At 41.9% G+C, this 17,988-nt stretch overlaps 1 protein-coding gene across 3 annotated transcripts in view; it reads left to right on the forward strand.

Annotated features, from left to right (window-relative positions):
* The window catches only part of AS3MT (arsenite methyltransferase), a 17,180-nt gene extending 5,542 nt beyond the window's left edge, over positions 1 to 11,638 (forward strand). For 2 of the 3 annotated variants that reach the window (XM_029932497.1, XM_029932495.1), the window contains 4 exons: positions 1,552 to 1,683; positions 2,237 to 2,379; positions 4,560 to 4,694; positions 11,002 to 11,633. In XM_029932497.1, the coding sequence (XP_029788357.1) occupies positions 1,552 to 1,683; positions 2,237 to 2,379; positions 4,560 to 4,694; positions 11,002 to 11,106 (515 nt within the window). In that variant the 3' untranslated portion in view covers positions 11,107 to 11,633. Of the gene's footprint in view, positions 1 to 1,551; positions 1,684 to 2,236; positions 2,380 to 4,559; positions 4,695 to 11,001 lie in introns of all 3 variants that reach the window. The other variant, XM_029932496.1, reaches the window with a different exon arrangement.
* Positions 11,639 to 17,988: the final 6,350 nt, after the last annotated feature.

Raw genomic sequence — 17,988 nt, forward strand, 5'->3', positions numbered from 1 at the left:
CATTTATCTTGAATGTATCATAGATAAGCTGCTATATAACGATTGCCACTTCCGATAGCTGTGAAATTAGGTGATTAACTAGTTGTTACTTAACCTTCTAATTTCTGTATAAGTCTAATTACATGAAACAGAAGTTGGTGTTTTGATTTTTTACTTTGCTTTTCTGTTTTGAGTGTCATTGCAACTACTGTATTGTAAATGATGGAAAATAATTGCATATGTTAAAAAAATTTGAAACTTTATAAAGTAAAAAAAAAATAAATAAAATTTTTAAATTAAAAAAACAAACAAAAAATAAATAAATAAATAAATTCAAAAAAAAAAAAGAATATAATCTGCCTTATTGGGCTGTTATGAAGATTAAATGAGATAGTAGATATGAAAAGTACTTTCAAAACTGTAGCATGGAAATGAGGGCAACCATTCTGGGACTGAAGCCCCCATAATCCCCTTCTGCCCAAACCATTGTTGTGTGGTTTATTTCCTTACTGTCATTTTAACGGAGTCTCTGGACGTTGAGATCAATGCATGAGTGCGGTCAATCTGGCTATGAAATCAAAAGTTCTTAGTTTTAGGGGAGCCTGTCCAGCTCAGTGGGTAGAGCTTGTGATTCTTGATCTCAGGGGTTGTGAGTTCAAGCCCCACATTGGGCTCTCTGCTGTCAGCACAGAGCGCTGCTTTGGATGCTCTGTCCCCTTCTCTCTCTCTCTGCCCCTCCCCCCCCCAAATAAGTAAACTTAAAAAATAAGTTATGTTAACTTTTTTCTTGTCATATAATAGTAAATGAATATTGTTAAAATATTGGAAAACACAAAAAGAAAAAGGAAAAAATTACTACTTACCATGTAACTTAGTAATAACCTCTTTACCATTTTAGTATACATCCTTTTAGGGCGTGTGTTTATGTGTGTGTGTGTGTGTGTGTGTGTGTGTGTAAGAAAATAAAATTGGGAACATACTGTATATAGAATTTAGTATTCTAATTTATTTAGCATGTTTCTTAAACCTAAGATTTTTAGGAAATGTATTTTAAATATTTGTATTTAGTAACTGTGGCATACAGCTGTACCATACTTTATTTGACCATTTCTCTGTGGATAATCGCTTGGATTGTTTCTAATTTGTTGATGTAATAAATTAAAAAATTAGTATGAATATTAGTAGTAGTTATTGTTCTGGTAGCATGTCATTATAATAATTTGGAGCTAAAAGGCAACTTTGTAAATATCCTTTATATTTCTTTTACTCACGTAGATAGTTTTACTCACGTAGATAGTGCTTTTCAGATTGTGACCTACTCAGTCTTGAAATGTGATTGCAGCTGGGCGGAACTAGTACCTTAGTGACTGTCTTGAAGAATGGTTCCCAGAGGCCATTAGCTAGTACATTCCAGTTTAACTGTGACTTTCTAGGTCTTGGGGAGGACACTTAGGACCTTATATTTCTAGGCCCTATGTTTTAACAAACACCATTTCCTAATCAGTTTGATAGAAGAGTAATTTTCTGAACATCTACTTGTTTTAGTTGGTCTGTGATTTTTCTTTTTTTTAGGTGAGTGCCTGGGTGGTGCTTTGTGCTGGAAGGATCTTGCCATCCTTGCCCAAAAAATTGGTTTCTGCCGTCCACGTTTGGTCACTGCCAACCTCATTACAGTGCAAAACAAGGAACTAGAAGGAGTGATCGGTAAGAAGGGGGGGGTGGATGTTAAAACTGCTTCCTGAATGGTTCAAATGTGGTAATTAAGAAGTGTGTACTGGGGGCCTGGGTGGCTCAGTCAGTTAAGCGTCTGGCTTCCGCTCAGGTCATGATCTCACAGTTCGTGGGTTCGAGTCCACGTCGGGCTCTGTGCTGACAGCTAGCTCAGAGCCTGGAGCCCACTTTGGATTCTGTGTCTCCCTCTCTCTCTGACCCTCCCCTGCTTGCACTGTCTCTCTCTGTCCCTTAAAAATAAATAAAAAACATTAAAAAAAAAAAGACGTGTGTACTGAGTGAGCCTCATGAGATAGGCTTTGGGTCATCAGGAAACCTCCATCTTCTCTTCTGTTAAATAGCAACCTCCAAAGTTTGGTATAAAGCACTTTGAAATTATTTAGTAAATAGAGTGAACTGGCCAGAAAGATAACTAATGGCATACCAAGAAGAAAATCACCTTTATAATATATGTGCTCTTCATCTGCTAAGGATAGCAATAGCCGTTTGGGTGCTGGAGCTGAATCATGGATAAATTCTGTTTCAGGTGACTGTCGTTTTGTTTCTGCAACATTTCGCCTCTTCAAACTCCCTAAGACAGGACCAGCCAAAAGATGCCAAGTTATTTACAATGGAGGAATCACAGGACACGAAGAAGAACTAACATTTGATGCAAATTTCACGTTTAAGGTAAATAAAAGTTTCCAAGACTTTGGGTATTCTTTCTACTCTTACCCTTGCTCCAGTTACTTTCTCTGAACATTGTATTATGTCTCAAAAAGTAAGTGGCAAGGTACCTGGGGGCTTCATCAGTTAAGCATCTGACTCATGATTTCAGCTCAGGTCATGGTCTCACTGTTATGAAATCAAGCCCCTGACAGATGGAGCCTGCTCAAAATTAATAAATAAACATTAAAAAAACCAAATACGTTGCAGACATAACATTTTACCATTAAATATTTCAGCATACATCTCCTAAAAATAAAATATGGTCCTATGTAAGCACAGTATCACTATCACACCTAAGAAAAGTTTTTCCTTAAATGGGAAAGGGATGGGAAGGATGGGAAGCATCCTTCAGACATCAAATTAATGGAATTCTAAAGGATGGAAAAGGATGGACAGTTACAGAGAGCAGGATGGAGGAGAATAGGAGTTGCACAATAGTCGTTCACATCTATGATAGAATCAAGGAACTGTTAGTGTTTAATGACAACATATTGATGTTAATACTACTCTTCAGAATAGGCTGTGTTTCCTCAAAATGGAAAATTATAGGCTTAGAATCGGATACCTGGGTTCAAATTCTGGCTCTATTATTTATTACTTGAGTACACTTGAGTAAGTCTTTAAGATCTAGTTTGCTCCACTGCAAGAGTGGTGGTAATAATATCTACTGTGTAGAATGTCTGTAAGCATAACAATAATATGGGGGTGCCTGCCTGGCTCAGTCAATAGCGCATGCAATTCTTGATCTCAGGGTTGTAAGTTCAATCCCCATGTTGGGTATAGAGATTACTTAAAAAATAGAATCTTAATAAAATATTAGGAATAATATATCAAAACATTGGTACATCCTGAGAACTCAGTAAACAGAAGGTAGTCATTATTCACAGGTAGAAAGGTTTACTGTTTTCCACCTCTATTTTTTTTTTTCCAAAAAATTTCTTACCTCCTTCCCAGTGCAGTGGAGGCACTGATGCTTTCTCACTGATCTGCCTGCTCCTTTAGAGTCGCGGAATCAAAGAGGGAAGGGCCTTTGAAGTCATCTTTCTGATACGGTGCTTCTCAAAAAAAAAAAAAAACCTTTAATAGCAGAATTATTTTTTAAAACTAAATCTTATTTTATTTTTTAAATTTTTTAATGTTTTATTTATTTTTGATACAGAGAGAGACAGAGCATGAGAGGGGGAGGGGCAGAGAAAGAAGGAGACACAGAACCAGAAGCAGGCTCCAGGCTCTGAGCTAGCTGTCAGCACAGAGCCTGACGCGGGGTTCGAACCCACAATAGTGAGATCTGACCTGAGCCGAGGTCAGAGTCGGAGGCTTAACCGACTGAGCCACCCAGGCGCCCCTAAATCTTATTTTAAAAACCAGCACTTAACCACATGTCAGACATTGCTCTACATACGCCAGGACCTGAAGGGGTGAATGCGGAGTTTATCTGAAGGGAAGGTCACACAGCCCAGAATCTCCTGGTTCCCTAGGCATGAACCCTTTATTCACTTCCCAGGCACTCTGGGACTCACAGAATACACATTAAAAACTAATATTTTAATTTAAAACTTTATTTTAATGATGAATAAGGTGAAGATAACCATGGTTTTCTACATCTGTCTCCAAGAAGAGACCTGCTATTGGAGCAATGAGAGTCCTTTTATTTTCCTTTTTTTTTTTTTTCTGTTTTTTCTTTTTTTTTTTTTTTTGAGAGACAGAGAGAGATAGCGTGAGCAGGGGATGGGCAGAGAGAGAGGGAGACACAGAATCCGAAGCAGGCTCCAGGCTCTGAGCTGTCAGCACAGAGCCTGATGCGGGGCTTGAACCCACAAACCGTGACATCATGACCTGAGCTGAAGTCGGAGGCTTAACTGACAGAGCCACCCATGCGACCCTCTTTCTTTCTTTCTTTTCCTTCTTTTCCGTCTTTTCCTTCTTTGCCACCAAAGAAGAACTGATTATGACCCTGATCAATTCCATTTTGAAATAAGCATAAAACTAGCAGCAGGGTCTGAACACACGAGAAAATCATATTAGAAGATATAGTATTTCATCCTGAAATGTCAATCCTTAGTAAAACCTTTAAGTGTTTTTCTTTTATTGAGATTAAAGTAGAATTTCTTAATATGTATTTTTTTCCTGCTACCCTTCAGGAGGGTGAACTTGTCGAAGTGGATGAAGAAACAGCGGCTATCCTGAAGAATTCACGATTTGCCCAAGATTTTCTCATCAGACCAATTGGAGAGAAGCTGCCAACATGTAGTGGGTGTTCTGCATTAGCATCAAAGGTTTGTTTGGTTCAGTCCTTACCTTTAAGCAGAACAATTTAAAAAAGGATTATGCTTGCCACAGGCTACTAAAACAAGAAAAAATTATTTTTCTTCTAGTTGGCCACTATAAATCATTTCTAGCATATCTGTATCTCCAAAATGATTTGAATTAATTTCATAACTGTATACTTCCAATCCAGACAGTAAGTCAGAGACTCTTAACTTGGTGCACCCATGAATGGACTTAAGGGCATCTATGAACCCCTTAAAATTATGTGCATGGATGTGTGTTTTCTCAAGTAAGGGTCTATTACTGGGGTGCCTGGGTGGCTCAGTCAGTTGAGCGTCCGACTTTGGCTCGGGTCATGATCTCATGGTTCATGAGTTTGAGCCCCGCATTGGGCTCTGTGCTGACAGCTCAGAGCCTGGAGACTGCTTTGGATTCTGTGTCTTCCTCTCTCCTGCCCCTCCTCTACTCATGCTCTGCTTCTCTCTGTCTCAATAATAAATAAACATTAACAAAAAGGGTCTATTACTTTCATCAGATTCTTAAAGGGGTCCAGATACAAATAAAACCGCTAAGAGCTACCTTAGAAAAAAATTATTCAGATATTCAAATATTTGTAAGTCTTAACTGAGATAGTCAAAATGCTCTACAGAATACCTTTTTCCTGCCCTCTTACTAATATTAGGTATTTTTTAAAATCTTTGCTTGTCTGATGGGGAAAAGACATATTTTGCATATATTGAACCTTTTCATATATTTATTGGGCATTTATATTTCATCCATTATGAACTTCCTTTATAATTCCCTTAAATCTGCTAGTAGAGTGGAATTTGCCTTTTTTTATTGTTCTGTAACAGACTATTATATGCTCAAAATATTTTTTCTCAGCATGCCATTTGTCTTTTTATTTGCTTATTTTTCCTGAATAGATATTTTCAGTCTTTTTAAAGTTTTATTTATTTTGAGATAGAGCATGAGCAGGGAAAGAGCAGAGACAGGGAGAGAGAGAGAGAACCCCAAGCAGGCTCCACACTGTCAGTGCAGAGCCCGATGGGCGGCTCAAACTCATGAACAGTGAGACTATGACCTGAGCTGAAGCTGGATGTTTAACCAACTGAGCCACCCAGGCTCCCGACATTTTCAATTTTTATGTAATCATTTTCCTTATGGTTTCTGCCTCTTATGCTTATAAAAACCTTCATGTTAATATTATAAATTTACCTGTATTTTCTTTTAATTTTTTTGAAAGTTTATTTATTTTGAGAGAGACAGAGACAGCACCAGTGGGGGAGCAGCAGAGAGAGGGAGAAAGACAGAATCCCAAGCAGGCTCAGCACAGCCAGCGCAGAGCCTGATGCGGGGCTTGAATTCACCAAACTGCAAAATCATGATCTCAGCTAAAACCGAGCTGGATGCTCAACTGACTGAGCCACCCAGGCGCCCCATTCTTTTAATTTTTTTCAAGATTTTATTTTTAAGTAATCTCTACACCTAAAAGGGGGCTTGAACTTACAACCCCAAGATCAAGAGTCTTCATGCTCTACCAACTAAGACAGCCAGGAACCCCACCTATATTTTCTTTTAGTACTTTAGAAATTTTGAGGTAAAATTCATACAACATAAAATTCACTATTTTAACCATTCTAACAGATACTTACAAGGTTGTGCAACCATCACTACTGTCTAGTTCCAGAAAACTTTGATTACCCCGAAAAGAAATTCTATACCCATTAAGCAGTCATTCCACAGTCTAGTCTCCCCTCTCCCAGCCTCTGCAAGAGCTGGTCTGCCGTCTCTCTCTGGATTTGCGTACTGTGGACATCTTATACTCATGGGATCACATTCTGTGTGGGCTTTTGTGTCTGGAGTCTTTTACATAATTTCAAGGTGTCATACTTCCAAGGTTTGTCCATGTATCAGTACTTCATTCCTTTTTATGTCTGAATAATGTTTCATTGCATGGATATGACATGTTTTATTTATCTATTCATCAGTTGATAGATGAGTAGGTTGTTTCTACTCTTGGCTGTTGTGAGTAGTGTTGCTGTGAACATGCATGGACACGGACTTGGTGTGTACTTGTTTAAGTATCTGCTTTTAATCCTTTCGGGTCTATACCTAGTAGTGGATTGTTGGGTTATATGGTAGTTCTGCACTTAACTTTGTCAAGACCCAGCCAACTGTCTCCCACCGTGGCTGCACCATTTTAAATTCCCACCAGCCATGTACAGGGTTCCAATTTCTCTACATCCTTGCCAACACTTTGTTATTTTCTGTTTAGTTTTTTTTTGTTTTTAAGTAGGTTACACTCCCAGTATGGGGCCCAGTGTGGGGCTTGAACCCTACAACCTTAAGATCAAGACCGGAGCTGAGATCAAGTGTCAGACACTTAAGTGACTGAGCCACCCAGGCGCCCTTGTTTAGTTTTGATTGTAGTCACCCTGGTCAGTGTGAAGTGGCACCTCATTGTGGTTTGGGTGTTCATTTCCCTAATGACTAGTGAGGCTAAGGATCTTCTCATGTGTTTGTTGACTATTTGTATATTTTCTTTGGGGACACGTCTATTCAAATGCTTTGCCCATTTTAATTTTTTTATTATTTTATTATTAAAAACTTTTTAAAAATTTAGGTCCAACTTAGTTAGCCTGTAGTGTAATAATGATTTCGGGAGTAGGATTTAGTGATTCTTCACTAGCATATAACACCTAGTGCTCATCCCCACCAATGCCCTCCTTAACGCCCAGCACCCGTTTAGCCCATCTCCCCACCCAGCACCCTGCCAGCAACCCTTAGTTTGTTTTCTGTATTTAAGAGTCTCATATGGTTTGCCTCCCTCTCCCAGTTTTTCTTATTTTTGCTTCCCTTCCCCTATGTTCATCTGTTTTGTTTCTTAAATCCCACATATGAGTGAAATCATATATCTGTCCTTTTCTGACTGACGTAATTTTGCTCAGTATAATACACTCCAGTTCCATCCACTTTGTTGTAAATCCTTTGCCCATTTTTAAATGGGGTTGTCTTTTTATTGTAGAGTTGTCGGAGTTCTTAATCTATTCTGGATAGTAGACTCTTATCAGATATGTTTGTAAAACCTTCTCATATTCTGTGGGTGTCCTTTCACTTTCTTGATAGTGCCCTTTTTAAAAAATTTTTTTAATGTTTTATTTATTATTCAGAGAGAGAGAGAAGGACAGAGTGAGCAGGGGAGGGCCAGAGAGAGAGGGAGACACAGAATCTTCAACAGGCTCCAGGCTCTGAGCTGTGAGCACAGAGCCCAGTGCAGGGCTCGAACCCATGAACACAAGATCATAACCTGAGCAGAAGTTGGACGCTCAACCGACGGAGCCACCCAGGTGCCCCAGACTCTAAGCAGTCTTTAAGAGCAAAGCTTATTTGGAGACCACTTTCCAAAATGGTAAATTTGTAGTTGGGAAAGTTTAATTGAACACAAGAGACCGGAATCCTGGAGCCAAAAACGTTCTCATTTGGCCAGTTAGTGGCATGAATCAAGCCCCTGCTAAGTATGGAAGCCAAGTCTACGGGCACCTGGGTGACTCTGTTGGTTCAGCTCAGGTCATGATCTCATGGTTAGTGAGTTCAAGCCCCACGTTGGGCTCTGTGCTGACAGCTCACAGCCTGGAGCCTGCTTCGGATTCTGTGTTTCCATCTCTCTCTGCCCCTCCCCTGCTCATGCTCTGTCTCTGTCTCTCTCAAAATTAAATAAACATTTAAAAGAAAACCCACCTCTAGAGCTGAAGACCGATTTGGAGTGTTTGCTCTATAAAATTCTTGAGCACCCTGCTATTGTTACTCTTCGGGTTTTCTAAGAAGATGCCTTTTTGGAAAGTAGAGAACTTTGACCTTGGACTCCTCAGTCCATGAATCCTTTCATAAATGTGTTATTGTTATTTTCAAACGCTTGGTTGGGAGTTCACCAATAACAAAACCTGGCTGGTGAGAATCAATGTGTATTTTGAAATGTTTTTATCATTCTAATTCTCCTGAAACTTGGTTTCCTGAGTCCTAGCTATAAAAGCTGTCAGAAGTTTACAGTTACAAGTAAAGGGAGCCTTTCTTGCAACATTTCCAGTATACTCTGGCTGTAACAAAACAAAACAAAACAAAAAAACCACCCCGAAAAACCATGTAGTTAAGCAAGCTGACTTCCGCAGAGACCCCTTTCTTCTAGCCCGGCTCTCCTTGACCTCCCTCTTCATGTGCACACAGGGCAAACAGGAGGCCTCCTGACCTTAAATACCAATCATAACACGCCACGCACTCAAACTGGTTGTCCCCAGCTGCCCCCTCTCTCATCTGCCGTATTTCTTCCAGCCTACTGATGTGCCAAAGTCTTTAGATCACTTCCAAGGTTTTGAAATGGCAGTAATTGACAGTGAAGGAAGATTTAAAGAATGAAACAGCGGTGCGTCCTAGAAATATAACCTTGTGTGCCTGGAGAAGGACAGTCATATCTTTTTTATGGAAGACCTTTCTGATAAAACCTGGAGCACAGCACAGGCAGGCCGCGTGGGGGGGCGGGGGGTGCTGGGAGGCGCACGTTCCCGCCAGCGGCTGCCCTAGGGCAAGGAGGGCGCTGCTCCCTGCCAAGGGCTGACTCAGCGGGGACTGCTTCTGAGAGCCCTTCCTCTCTTTCCTTTGGCCTCTTCCTCCTCTTCTCTTTCCTCCTGCCCTTCCTCCTCTCCCTCTCCTCCTCATTCTCTTCCTCCTTCTCCTTCTTCCTCTTTTTCAGCCCTGGCAAGGAAAGTGTGTTTTGCTATGAAAAGAATTACATTGGGCCAACACCGCAGCATCTGAAATGACGCACGGAGGGTCTGTGCTCCTGACCCCCTTGCCGTAGTTTAATAGCACTGGAGGTAACAGCATGGCCAGCGTAGGAATAACAGAGGAGCTAGTCTTTATTGACTAGGTAATGTGTTCAGGGCACTGTGTCATGTCCCCACAGCAACCCTTGTCATCCTCATTTTATAGATGAAGAGACAGACGCAGGTTAATGTGCTAATCCAAGTTCTCACAGCTAGAAAGCAGTGAAATTGAACCCACATCTGATCCTAGGGCTGACATTCTTACCCAATATGCTGCACTACCTCTCTCTATTTATACTTTTCATAGAATCATAGGATGCTGGCGCTGGAACAGACTGCTTACCAAGGTCTCACCTTTTATTTCCTTTAAGTCCTGAGATCTTTCAGGGCTAGCAGCATGCTGTAGGAAGTGATATTGATATTACTAGCTCCTATTAGTAGACAGGATGTGGGGTGGGAAGAAGAAGAAGAGTGAAAAATCATTTTCCTGGGTGAACCAGGAGGAGAGATAACTCTTCTGACCAGGAATTCCAGTGCAGCAAGAGGAGGAAATACAGTGGGCGCGAGGGCCTGTCGGCAGCAGCAAACATAGCTCGCCTTCTTCCAGGCTCGGAGATCCCTACTAGATGCTGGCTTGCCCGTTAGGGAGCCCAGATCCAGGCAGACCTCTTCGTTCTAGAAAAGGGGAAACTGAGAGCCAGGGAGGCCGAGGGCCCCAGCAAGTTACTTCAGTAGAAGGGAGTGGCCCGTAAGTCTGTCCTTCACAGATGTAGGGTCTGTCCCTGTCTTGTCCTGTCTCCTATTCACAGTGACCACCGATCAATAGTAAGAGTGTATATTTATGTTTAATGAAGTCATTCTTCTGGGAGGTGGCTTGTTCATACTCTGATTTCCTACGTTTGTGTCTGGTTTTTCTCGGGCCGCACTGGTGCTGCTGGTGGGGGGATCTCATTTGGAGGTAAACGGGAAAAATAAAGACTTCCATCTTGTCTTCTGACAACTCCACTCACTCGCCTGAGATCTCACTGGCCGCTGCTGGGCAATGTCAACGTCTGAACATCAACAGCTGCTCACGGTGGCCCTGGGGTCTAGGACTTGCCTTCTTGTCTCGCACACGTGTTCTGGAGCTGATAGTAAGTCAAGGGTAGAAATTTCAGCATTTCAGGATTCAGTTCCAGGAAGGTGAACGGCACATACAAACGGGACTCCCATAAAACAAAATTAAGCAAAATCGGCTTTCCTGGTCCCAAGGGACCACCTTTAAGAAGCTTTAAATTAAGCTTCTCTTGAAAGGAGTAATAACTTGATGAGAAGCTTTAGGACAAGACAGCCACTTTTCTACCTGAATGACTGATGCTGCTACAAGGATCCCGTGGAAGTATCAAATTTTATCTGTCTTCTAGCTAAATCAGCCTAAGTCAAACTGAAATATTAGTGTTTGGGCACATCAAGACACCTTTAACTTGTCCTTTCATTTTGGATTGCCTTTTGACAGGATATAATCACAGATCCATTCAAGCTCGCAGAGGAGTGTGGCCGTGCGAAGTCCAGATGTCCCCCCGATGGTGCTGGTGGTTGCTGTGACACCATTTCCAGCTGACCGGAAGACAGGGACAGGAGGCTAAGGAATGAGTTACATATGTCTTTTAATCTACTCTTTTCCATAGCACAGACCACGAGAAAGAATAAATGGCAAAAGGCCACTATATCCTAGATCATTGATAAAAAAAAATAATGGATTATTTTTAGAAGGTATTAAGTGAAGATTGGTAGCAAATGATCTACTGGCTTGGTTGTTTTTCTCTTAGCTAATTCAAAGTTCTGGCGCCACTTAGTGGTCAGATGTGGAACTGAGCGGCAGTCTGCAGGAGGGCCCGTGAACGAGAAAGGCTTCAGAAGTAACAGTTTGCAGAAGGTCTCAGGAAAAACATCTTCCTTCTGACCTGCATAGAACCTTTTGGACTTCTTTCATGTTTGCCCATAAAACAAAGCTCCTACTGGTGGCATGCTAAACACACCAAAAAATTGCCAAATCAAATTTGGTAGGACTGCTCTTGAGATAACTGGTCTTTTAAATCAAATACTTTTTTTTAATGGAATGAAGACAATAAATGAATAATAAATCTCTTTGACCTCAGTTTATCCTAAAGAATACAAAGTAGTGGTGACTATCGGTAGTAAATCCTAACCAGATCAGGAAAAGAGTGATAATTTAAAAAAAAATGTTTGTTTATATTTGAGAGACAGAGAGTACAAGCCAGGGGAGGGGCAGAGAGAGAGAGAGGGAGACAGAATCCGAAGCAGGCTCAAGGCACTGAGCTGTCAGCGCAGAGCCCAACTTGGGGCTCAAACCCACGAGCCGTGAGATCATGAGCTCAGCCCAAATCAAACGCTCGACTGGGCCACCCAGGCGCCCCAAGAGTGATAATTTTTAAAAAGAGAGGTAGGAGAGGTAAAAATGGTGGTTTTTCTTTTCCTTTATAATGTGTCCTGGTTAAATTTTTAGGGAAGTATTAGAATTAGATCTAGTTTCCATAGTTAAAGAATGAGATTGAGGAGTATTTCAGGATGATTTTATCATTAGAACTGAAGAACATTTCGTTGAAGTCCAGTTGCACTTGAAGACTTTGTCAGGGGACACAAGAAGGTGTTAGTCATGTATAAGCCATGGTCCTTGTCATCAGGAGCTGATGAGTTTTTTAATACCAGCCTCAAACAATGAAGAATTTTAATGAGAAAAATCTCAACTGGTTGTTCTGACCTCAGTGCAAAAAAAAAAAAAAAAAAAAAAAAAACCAAAACAACACAAGGTGTTGGGGGGAGCTGGCATGACCCAAGAGGTTTTTTCTTAAGGGTATGAGAATATTATTTAGGCCTTTAAAACATTGGAATGGATTCTATAGTCCAGACTCCTCTCTTAATAGAGCTGTTAAAAATGGAGAATTTCTCAGATTTCTGAATGGGTTCATACTGCTACAGACTAAGGAGAGGACTGGATGGGATCTTTTAAGCTATTCATCTCTGTGGCTTTCATGGTTCTGGAGTTCAATACCTACCCAGCCATCAAACCACTTCTCTAGTGCCCGCATTAGTTGGAAGGTACCGCTGGCATTAAGCATATTTCACCATCCATGAGCACAAGATGCTCCTACTAGAGGGGAAAAGGATGAAAAGAAGGGTGTTCTGGTTATTTGGTTCATTAGGTTTTTCCGAATTTAGAGGGATGAGGTTTTAGTCTATTATTTGTTGTTCTGAATTCTCAGTTCCCCCAAAAGATGTTGAGGGATGAGTTTGAACTGAAATGTGGAAAGTCACATTGTGCTTTTCCCAAGGATAACTCATTTTATATATTACTTTCTAACAAAAATATACATTGTATGAATTGTATTTGACCTAGAATCTAGAAAAAAAGTATTAAGTAATACCAAATTAACCATGTTTTGTTCAGAAAACTGCCAGACACAGTTGTTTAAATATTCAAGACAGATGAAATAGACAACTAGGAATGCCCGGCCCTCATCATAGAGGATACCTCTTCTTTAGGAGTGAGAGGCAGTGTGGAATGAGGGTTAGGAGCAAGAGCCTGAGGCCAGGGTGCCTGGGGGCTGAGTCATGCTCTGTGGCAGCCTCCATGTCAGTGTGGAGCCTGCTTAAGATTCTTTCTCTTTCTCTCTCTCCCTCTACCCCCCTTCCCCGTTCATACGTAGTCTCTCTCACTCTCTCAAAACTAAAAAAATAAAGAAGCCCTCAATTAAAAAAAAAAAAGCCTGATGCCAAAATTGATAGTTGTTTTCCCCTCTCAATCTGCCACGTGGCATTTTTGGCCTTCAGAAAGTTATTTAACATCTCTGTACCTTTTTTCCTCATCTGCATGAAGTTCTTTGAAAGATTGGGTGACACATAGTTTAGATTATTATTAGTTTGTTTATTTATTTTATTTTAAGTAGGCTCCATGCCCAACGTAGGGCTTGAACTCATGACCCTGAGATCAAGAGTCACATGCTCTGGGACGTCTGGCTGCATTAGTTGGAGGAGTATGTGACTCTTGATCTCTGGATGGTGAGTTAGAGCCCCACCTTGGGTGCAGACATTACTAAAAAAAAAAAAAAAAGTCACATACTCTACTGACTGGGCAGCCAGGTGCCCCTAAATTATTATTGGCTTAGAGCTATATGCCAGCGGCATGTGATGTCAGGACCAGGGGAAGACTAGCCCTTCTTTTACTGCCAGAAGATGGTTTAGGAAGCTGCCCCTAGCTCTTTTGACAGCAGGCAACTTTCCCTCCAATATTGTGTTATGACCGTTTTCAAATACAACAAAATGTTTAAATAATTGCTGTGACTACCTACCACCTAGATGGTATTCACCCAGGTTACTTGTTCACCTTTAGCCATCATTTCATACATTTTAACACATTATACTTACTAACAGCAAGGCCATAGAAACAGGTGTCTAATTCTTCTGTAGCTACAAATGCTTGTCAAAAGATATTGATCCACCCAGGTGCCCCAGTCACTTAAGCATCCAACTCTTCGTTTTGGCTTAGGTCATGATCTCACAGTTCGTGAGTTCAAGCCCCACATCAGGATCTGCACTGACAGTGCAGAGCCTGCTTGGGAATCTCTCTCCCGGCTTTGCATGCACTCTCTCAATCTCTAAATATAAATAAATAAAAACTTAAAGAGATATGGGACTAATGGGGCACCTGCCTGGCTCAGTTGGTAGAGCATGCAACTCTTGACCTTGGGGTTGTGAGTTCAAGCCCCACGTTGGGTATAGAGCTTAGATTAAAAAGAATAGTGGATTTAAAGGTTTAAGGAGCAGATTTTCTCTTAATCGATAATTGAATCAAATACAGTATTTTCAGTCCTTCATTTTCACAGGGAGAGGATTGATATTTAAGCTTCCAGAGGCTTTTCAGCTTACCTGCTGGGGAAAGCCCGGCAGTTGTTGCAACAGGATCCCCACCCCACCCTGACCCCCTACCTCCAGCCCTACATCGCTGAAAAGGGCATGGCTCCGTGCCAAGACAGCAAGGAGAGCCTGATTCTCTCACTGATTCTCGGCCTTTCCTCGGATGGTTCCTAGGGAGCAGAAAGGGTGACTCATTTCTCTTTATTAGATTGGGAGGTCTGCTAAATGAGTGGGGAAAGGAATGTGGACCTATTCATCTAGCCTTTCATTTATTCACTAGAATTAAGTACCTACTGCATACCGGGAACTGTCCTAGGCACAGATGCTACCAATCAAATATGATGAACCCACGGACCCGCAGGACAAAGCCGGCTAAGTATATTTTCTAAACTTTGCTGGCACCTGTCCTAACTTCTGTGATTTGCCAAGTTTCTTCAACTGCACACACAGCCCGGTTTGGGTCTAAACAAGGGCTCTTTTGAAGACCCTGCCCAAGGGGTCAGTAGAGGGCGATCTCACTGGATAATAAAAAGGAGCTCTTTCGCAGATATGGAGCTGGAATTACACAACCCTCGTCATAAACTATGACTTGCGCCTTACTGCCTCATTCCAGTCTCTCTTCAACTGCTGACCCTGTCATTCCTGCAAGCACAGCTCCCACTGAGGTTAACGGGAGTGTTAGCGAATGTAAGTTCTGTACTTAATCTTCTCCTGCTGAGCGAGTCTTGCTTGTCTTGGCCTGATGACCGCACCAATCCCCTCCCCCACCGGGAGCATGCTGGCCCTCCTTTCACGGGGCAGAGCCGCGGAGCGGTGGTCTGCTCCAGGTGAGGGGAAAATCAATTTGGGACCCAAGTGTTCCGCTCTGAGGCTACTCCATCAATGCTTCGGGTAATGGCACACTGCCTCACACACTCTGTCCAGAAGCCAGAGAGAGCAGAATAGTGCCATGGTAAATCGATACGGTTCTGGGCGCGCAGTAAGCCACACTTGGGTCTACTAACTTTTACCCAGGCTTCGGCCATTAACTTTCTTCTCCTTTGTGGAATGAAAAGTGACGCAGAAAACAGGCAGCGGGCATTCTTTCTCGATCTGGCTCTGCACTTGTCCGTAGGAAAATCGCATGTCCACTCTGGGGGTCACTCCCATCTGTAAACCAGGAGTGTTGAATGAGGTACACTCCACGTTCCCTTCCAGGCTTGGAAACAGATGCATGGCTCTAGATTCCAGAGAGTTCATAGGGCTTTTAAAATTATTTGAATTGGTAGCCCCCACTGATGAACCAGAAGGTTTTACACAAAATATGAATTCCTGGCTTCTGAAAAATCGAAAGTGTGGGCATCATGACTGCCGCAATCGTGCACAGCTGCCTTGGCCTGAGTGAGCAACGGCTTCTCCTTCACACACAGTGTGTCCCATTGCACTGTTTGCCTTCAGCCCCATCCAGTCCACCGACTCCCGTAGACTTTTGAGTTTGTGGGCTATTTGACTAGAAAGAGCACAGTTACAACAAAATTACAAGTGAGGGGTTTCCCCCCTATGATAGTTCAAGCGATGGCAGATTTATGGCCTAATCTAGGACTCTGACTTATATATTTAATTCATTAAAAGCAGAAGCCAAGAAGGGCACGTGCAGCTTTGCAGAGATGGCCACAGGAGGGGACCAGAGCCTCGGAGCCGCGTATGGTAATTTGACATATAACTCAGAGCCTAATTGTGTCAGGTGAGGGGGCCCCAACGGTTTATTCTCTGTTCCCAGAGTTAACAAGCTTCCATCACATAACTTGCTTTGTGAATATTAAATGAACCTCCTCCGGGAAGCAAAGCCTCAGAAATGTCAAGGTGCTGGGGAGGAAAGGCCTGCGGGGCAAGTGCAGAAGGACTTGTGGGGTTTCCAGGCTCGGTCGTTAATCTTTTATTAACTGTCCTTATTTTCTTTTTCTTATTAACCTTATTATTCCTCTCAATTGGATCTAACCAGGGAAATGTTGTGATGGAGGCATTTTTATTTTTGCTTCTAAATAATGTAACAGGATGAACATAAGGGAGAGGAAACAAAAAAATAATATAGAAACAGGGAGGGGGACAAACCATAAGAGACTCTTAAATACAGAGAACAAACAGAAGGTTGCTAACTTACTTGGATGTAAATTAAACAACAAATAAACAAAATTTAAAAATAGCAAAAAAAGAGAAAGTAACAGGAGCCCATAAAGCTGACGCAACCCTGTAAAAATGATTTTTTTTTTCAAGATAGTGAGGAAGATTCATTGTGGATATAAACCGTGCCCAATCCCCCAAGTTGTTTCTTTACTGAAAATAACTCCCTTTTACCTCCTTCACAACACTGATTTTTTCTAATTTCACACACGGGAAAACCGAGGCTGAGGATATTTAAATGACTTGCATGATGGGAGTTCGGCCTAAAAAGTATTGTGACCACTGCTAGAAGTAGGTCTGGTCTAATGCTATTGTATTATAGGGTTTGTCTTTGGTCTCCTTTTGGGAATTCCCAAATAAAAAAAAAATAGCAATTAAAAAGGGAAATGACTGCTATAAAAGTAAGGAGAGGATAGAGGAGAGGGCGTGCTCCAGAAGGGGTACTGAGGGTCTTTCTCAGTGAGGGGAAGATTGCTTTTCCGTTACAAATTCTTACAAGGTGAGCGTAATCTTTGTCTGGGGCTGTCCCACTTTAAGCCTTAAACTAGGTTGATCATTAATAGCACCCTTCTTTCACTCTCAGACGGGTTCTGTTCTGGATGATAAAGGATATGGTCAGCTATTCCACGTTTATTTTATTTTAGGCACTTTTATGTATGTTTATTATATGTCAAAACTTTTTTAGAAGTTTGACAAATGTAGCAGGACATCTGGGCTGTGATCACAAACGTTGGCGAACCTGGGAAAACGTAATGCTTGCTCTAAGACTCGCAGTCACTGCGCAAACCACCAAGGCAGTGGCTGTGATCCAGGCGTGGACAGAGGGTGTGGTGTCCCATTTTTCTGGGGACTCCTGTGGCACGAGATAGCTGTATCTGTTTCTTTGTCCTACGTGTGGCTGGGGACATGGTGTGCACTTTAGGTCTAATTGTGAAGGGCAGTCAAGACAACAGACGGGAAAGTGCTTTGTAAATCATGAAGGTATTTTTCTACTTTGAGTGCCAGGAGTTTCTTAAATTCCTAAGTTGGCAGGTCCCCAGCATCACGACAGTGGCACCGTCCGTTAATCTCCCTATCACACAGCTCTTCTATGCGTCACTTTTTATAGCTCCTGAGGGCCTACTGTATGAAGTCCAAATTTCTAAACTTGGCATTCAGTCCACCACCAACTGTCCCAATCAACCTTCCAACATCATTCTTGCTCTTTGTGGGCTGTAGAACCCACATCAACCACATCTGTTCCAGTCAGTCTGCTCCCTTTGCAATGCTTTCCTCTCCATTCCAACGCCTTTTCTCTCTTTCTTGTCTCTCGTTCCCTTTGTCATGGACTGAATAGTTGTGTCTCTCCCCTCCCCCAACAACAACCCCAGTTCATATGTTGATGCCCTAACCCTCATATGTGGCTCTA

Source organism: Suricata suricatta, chromosome 2, assembly GCF_006229205.1.
Source record: "Suricata suricatta isolate VVHF042 chromosome 2, meerkat_22Aug2017_6uvM2_HiC, whole genome shotgun sequence".
NCBI classification, from domain to species: Eukaryota; Metazoa; Chordata; class Mammalia; order Carnivora; family Herpestidae; genus Suricata; species Suricata suricatta.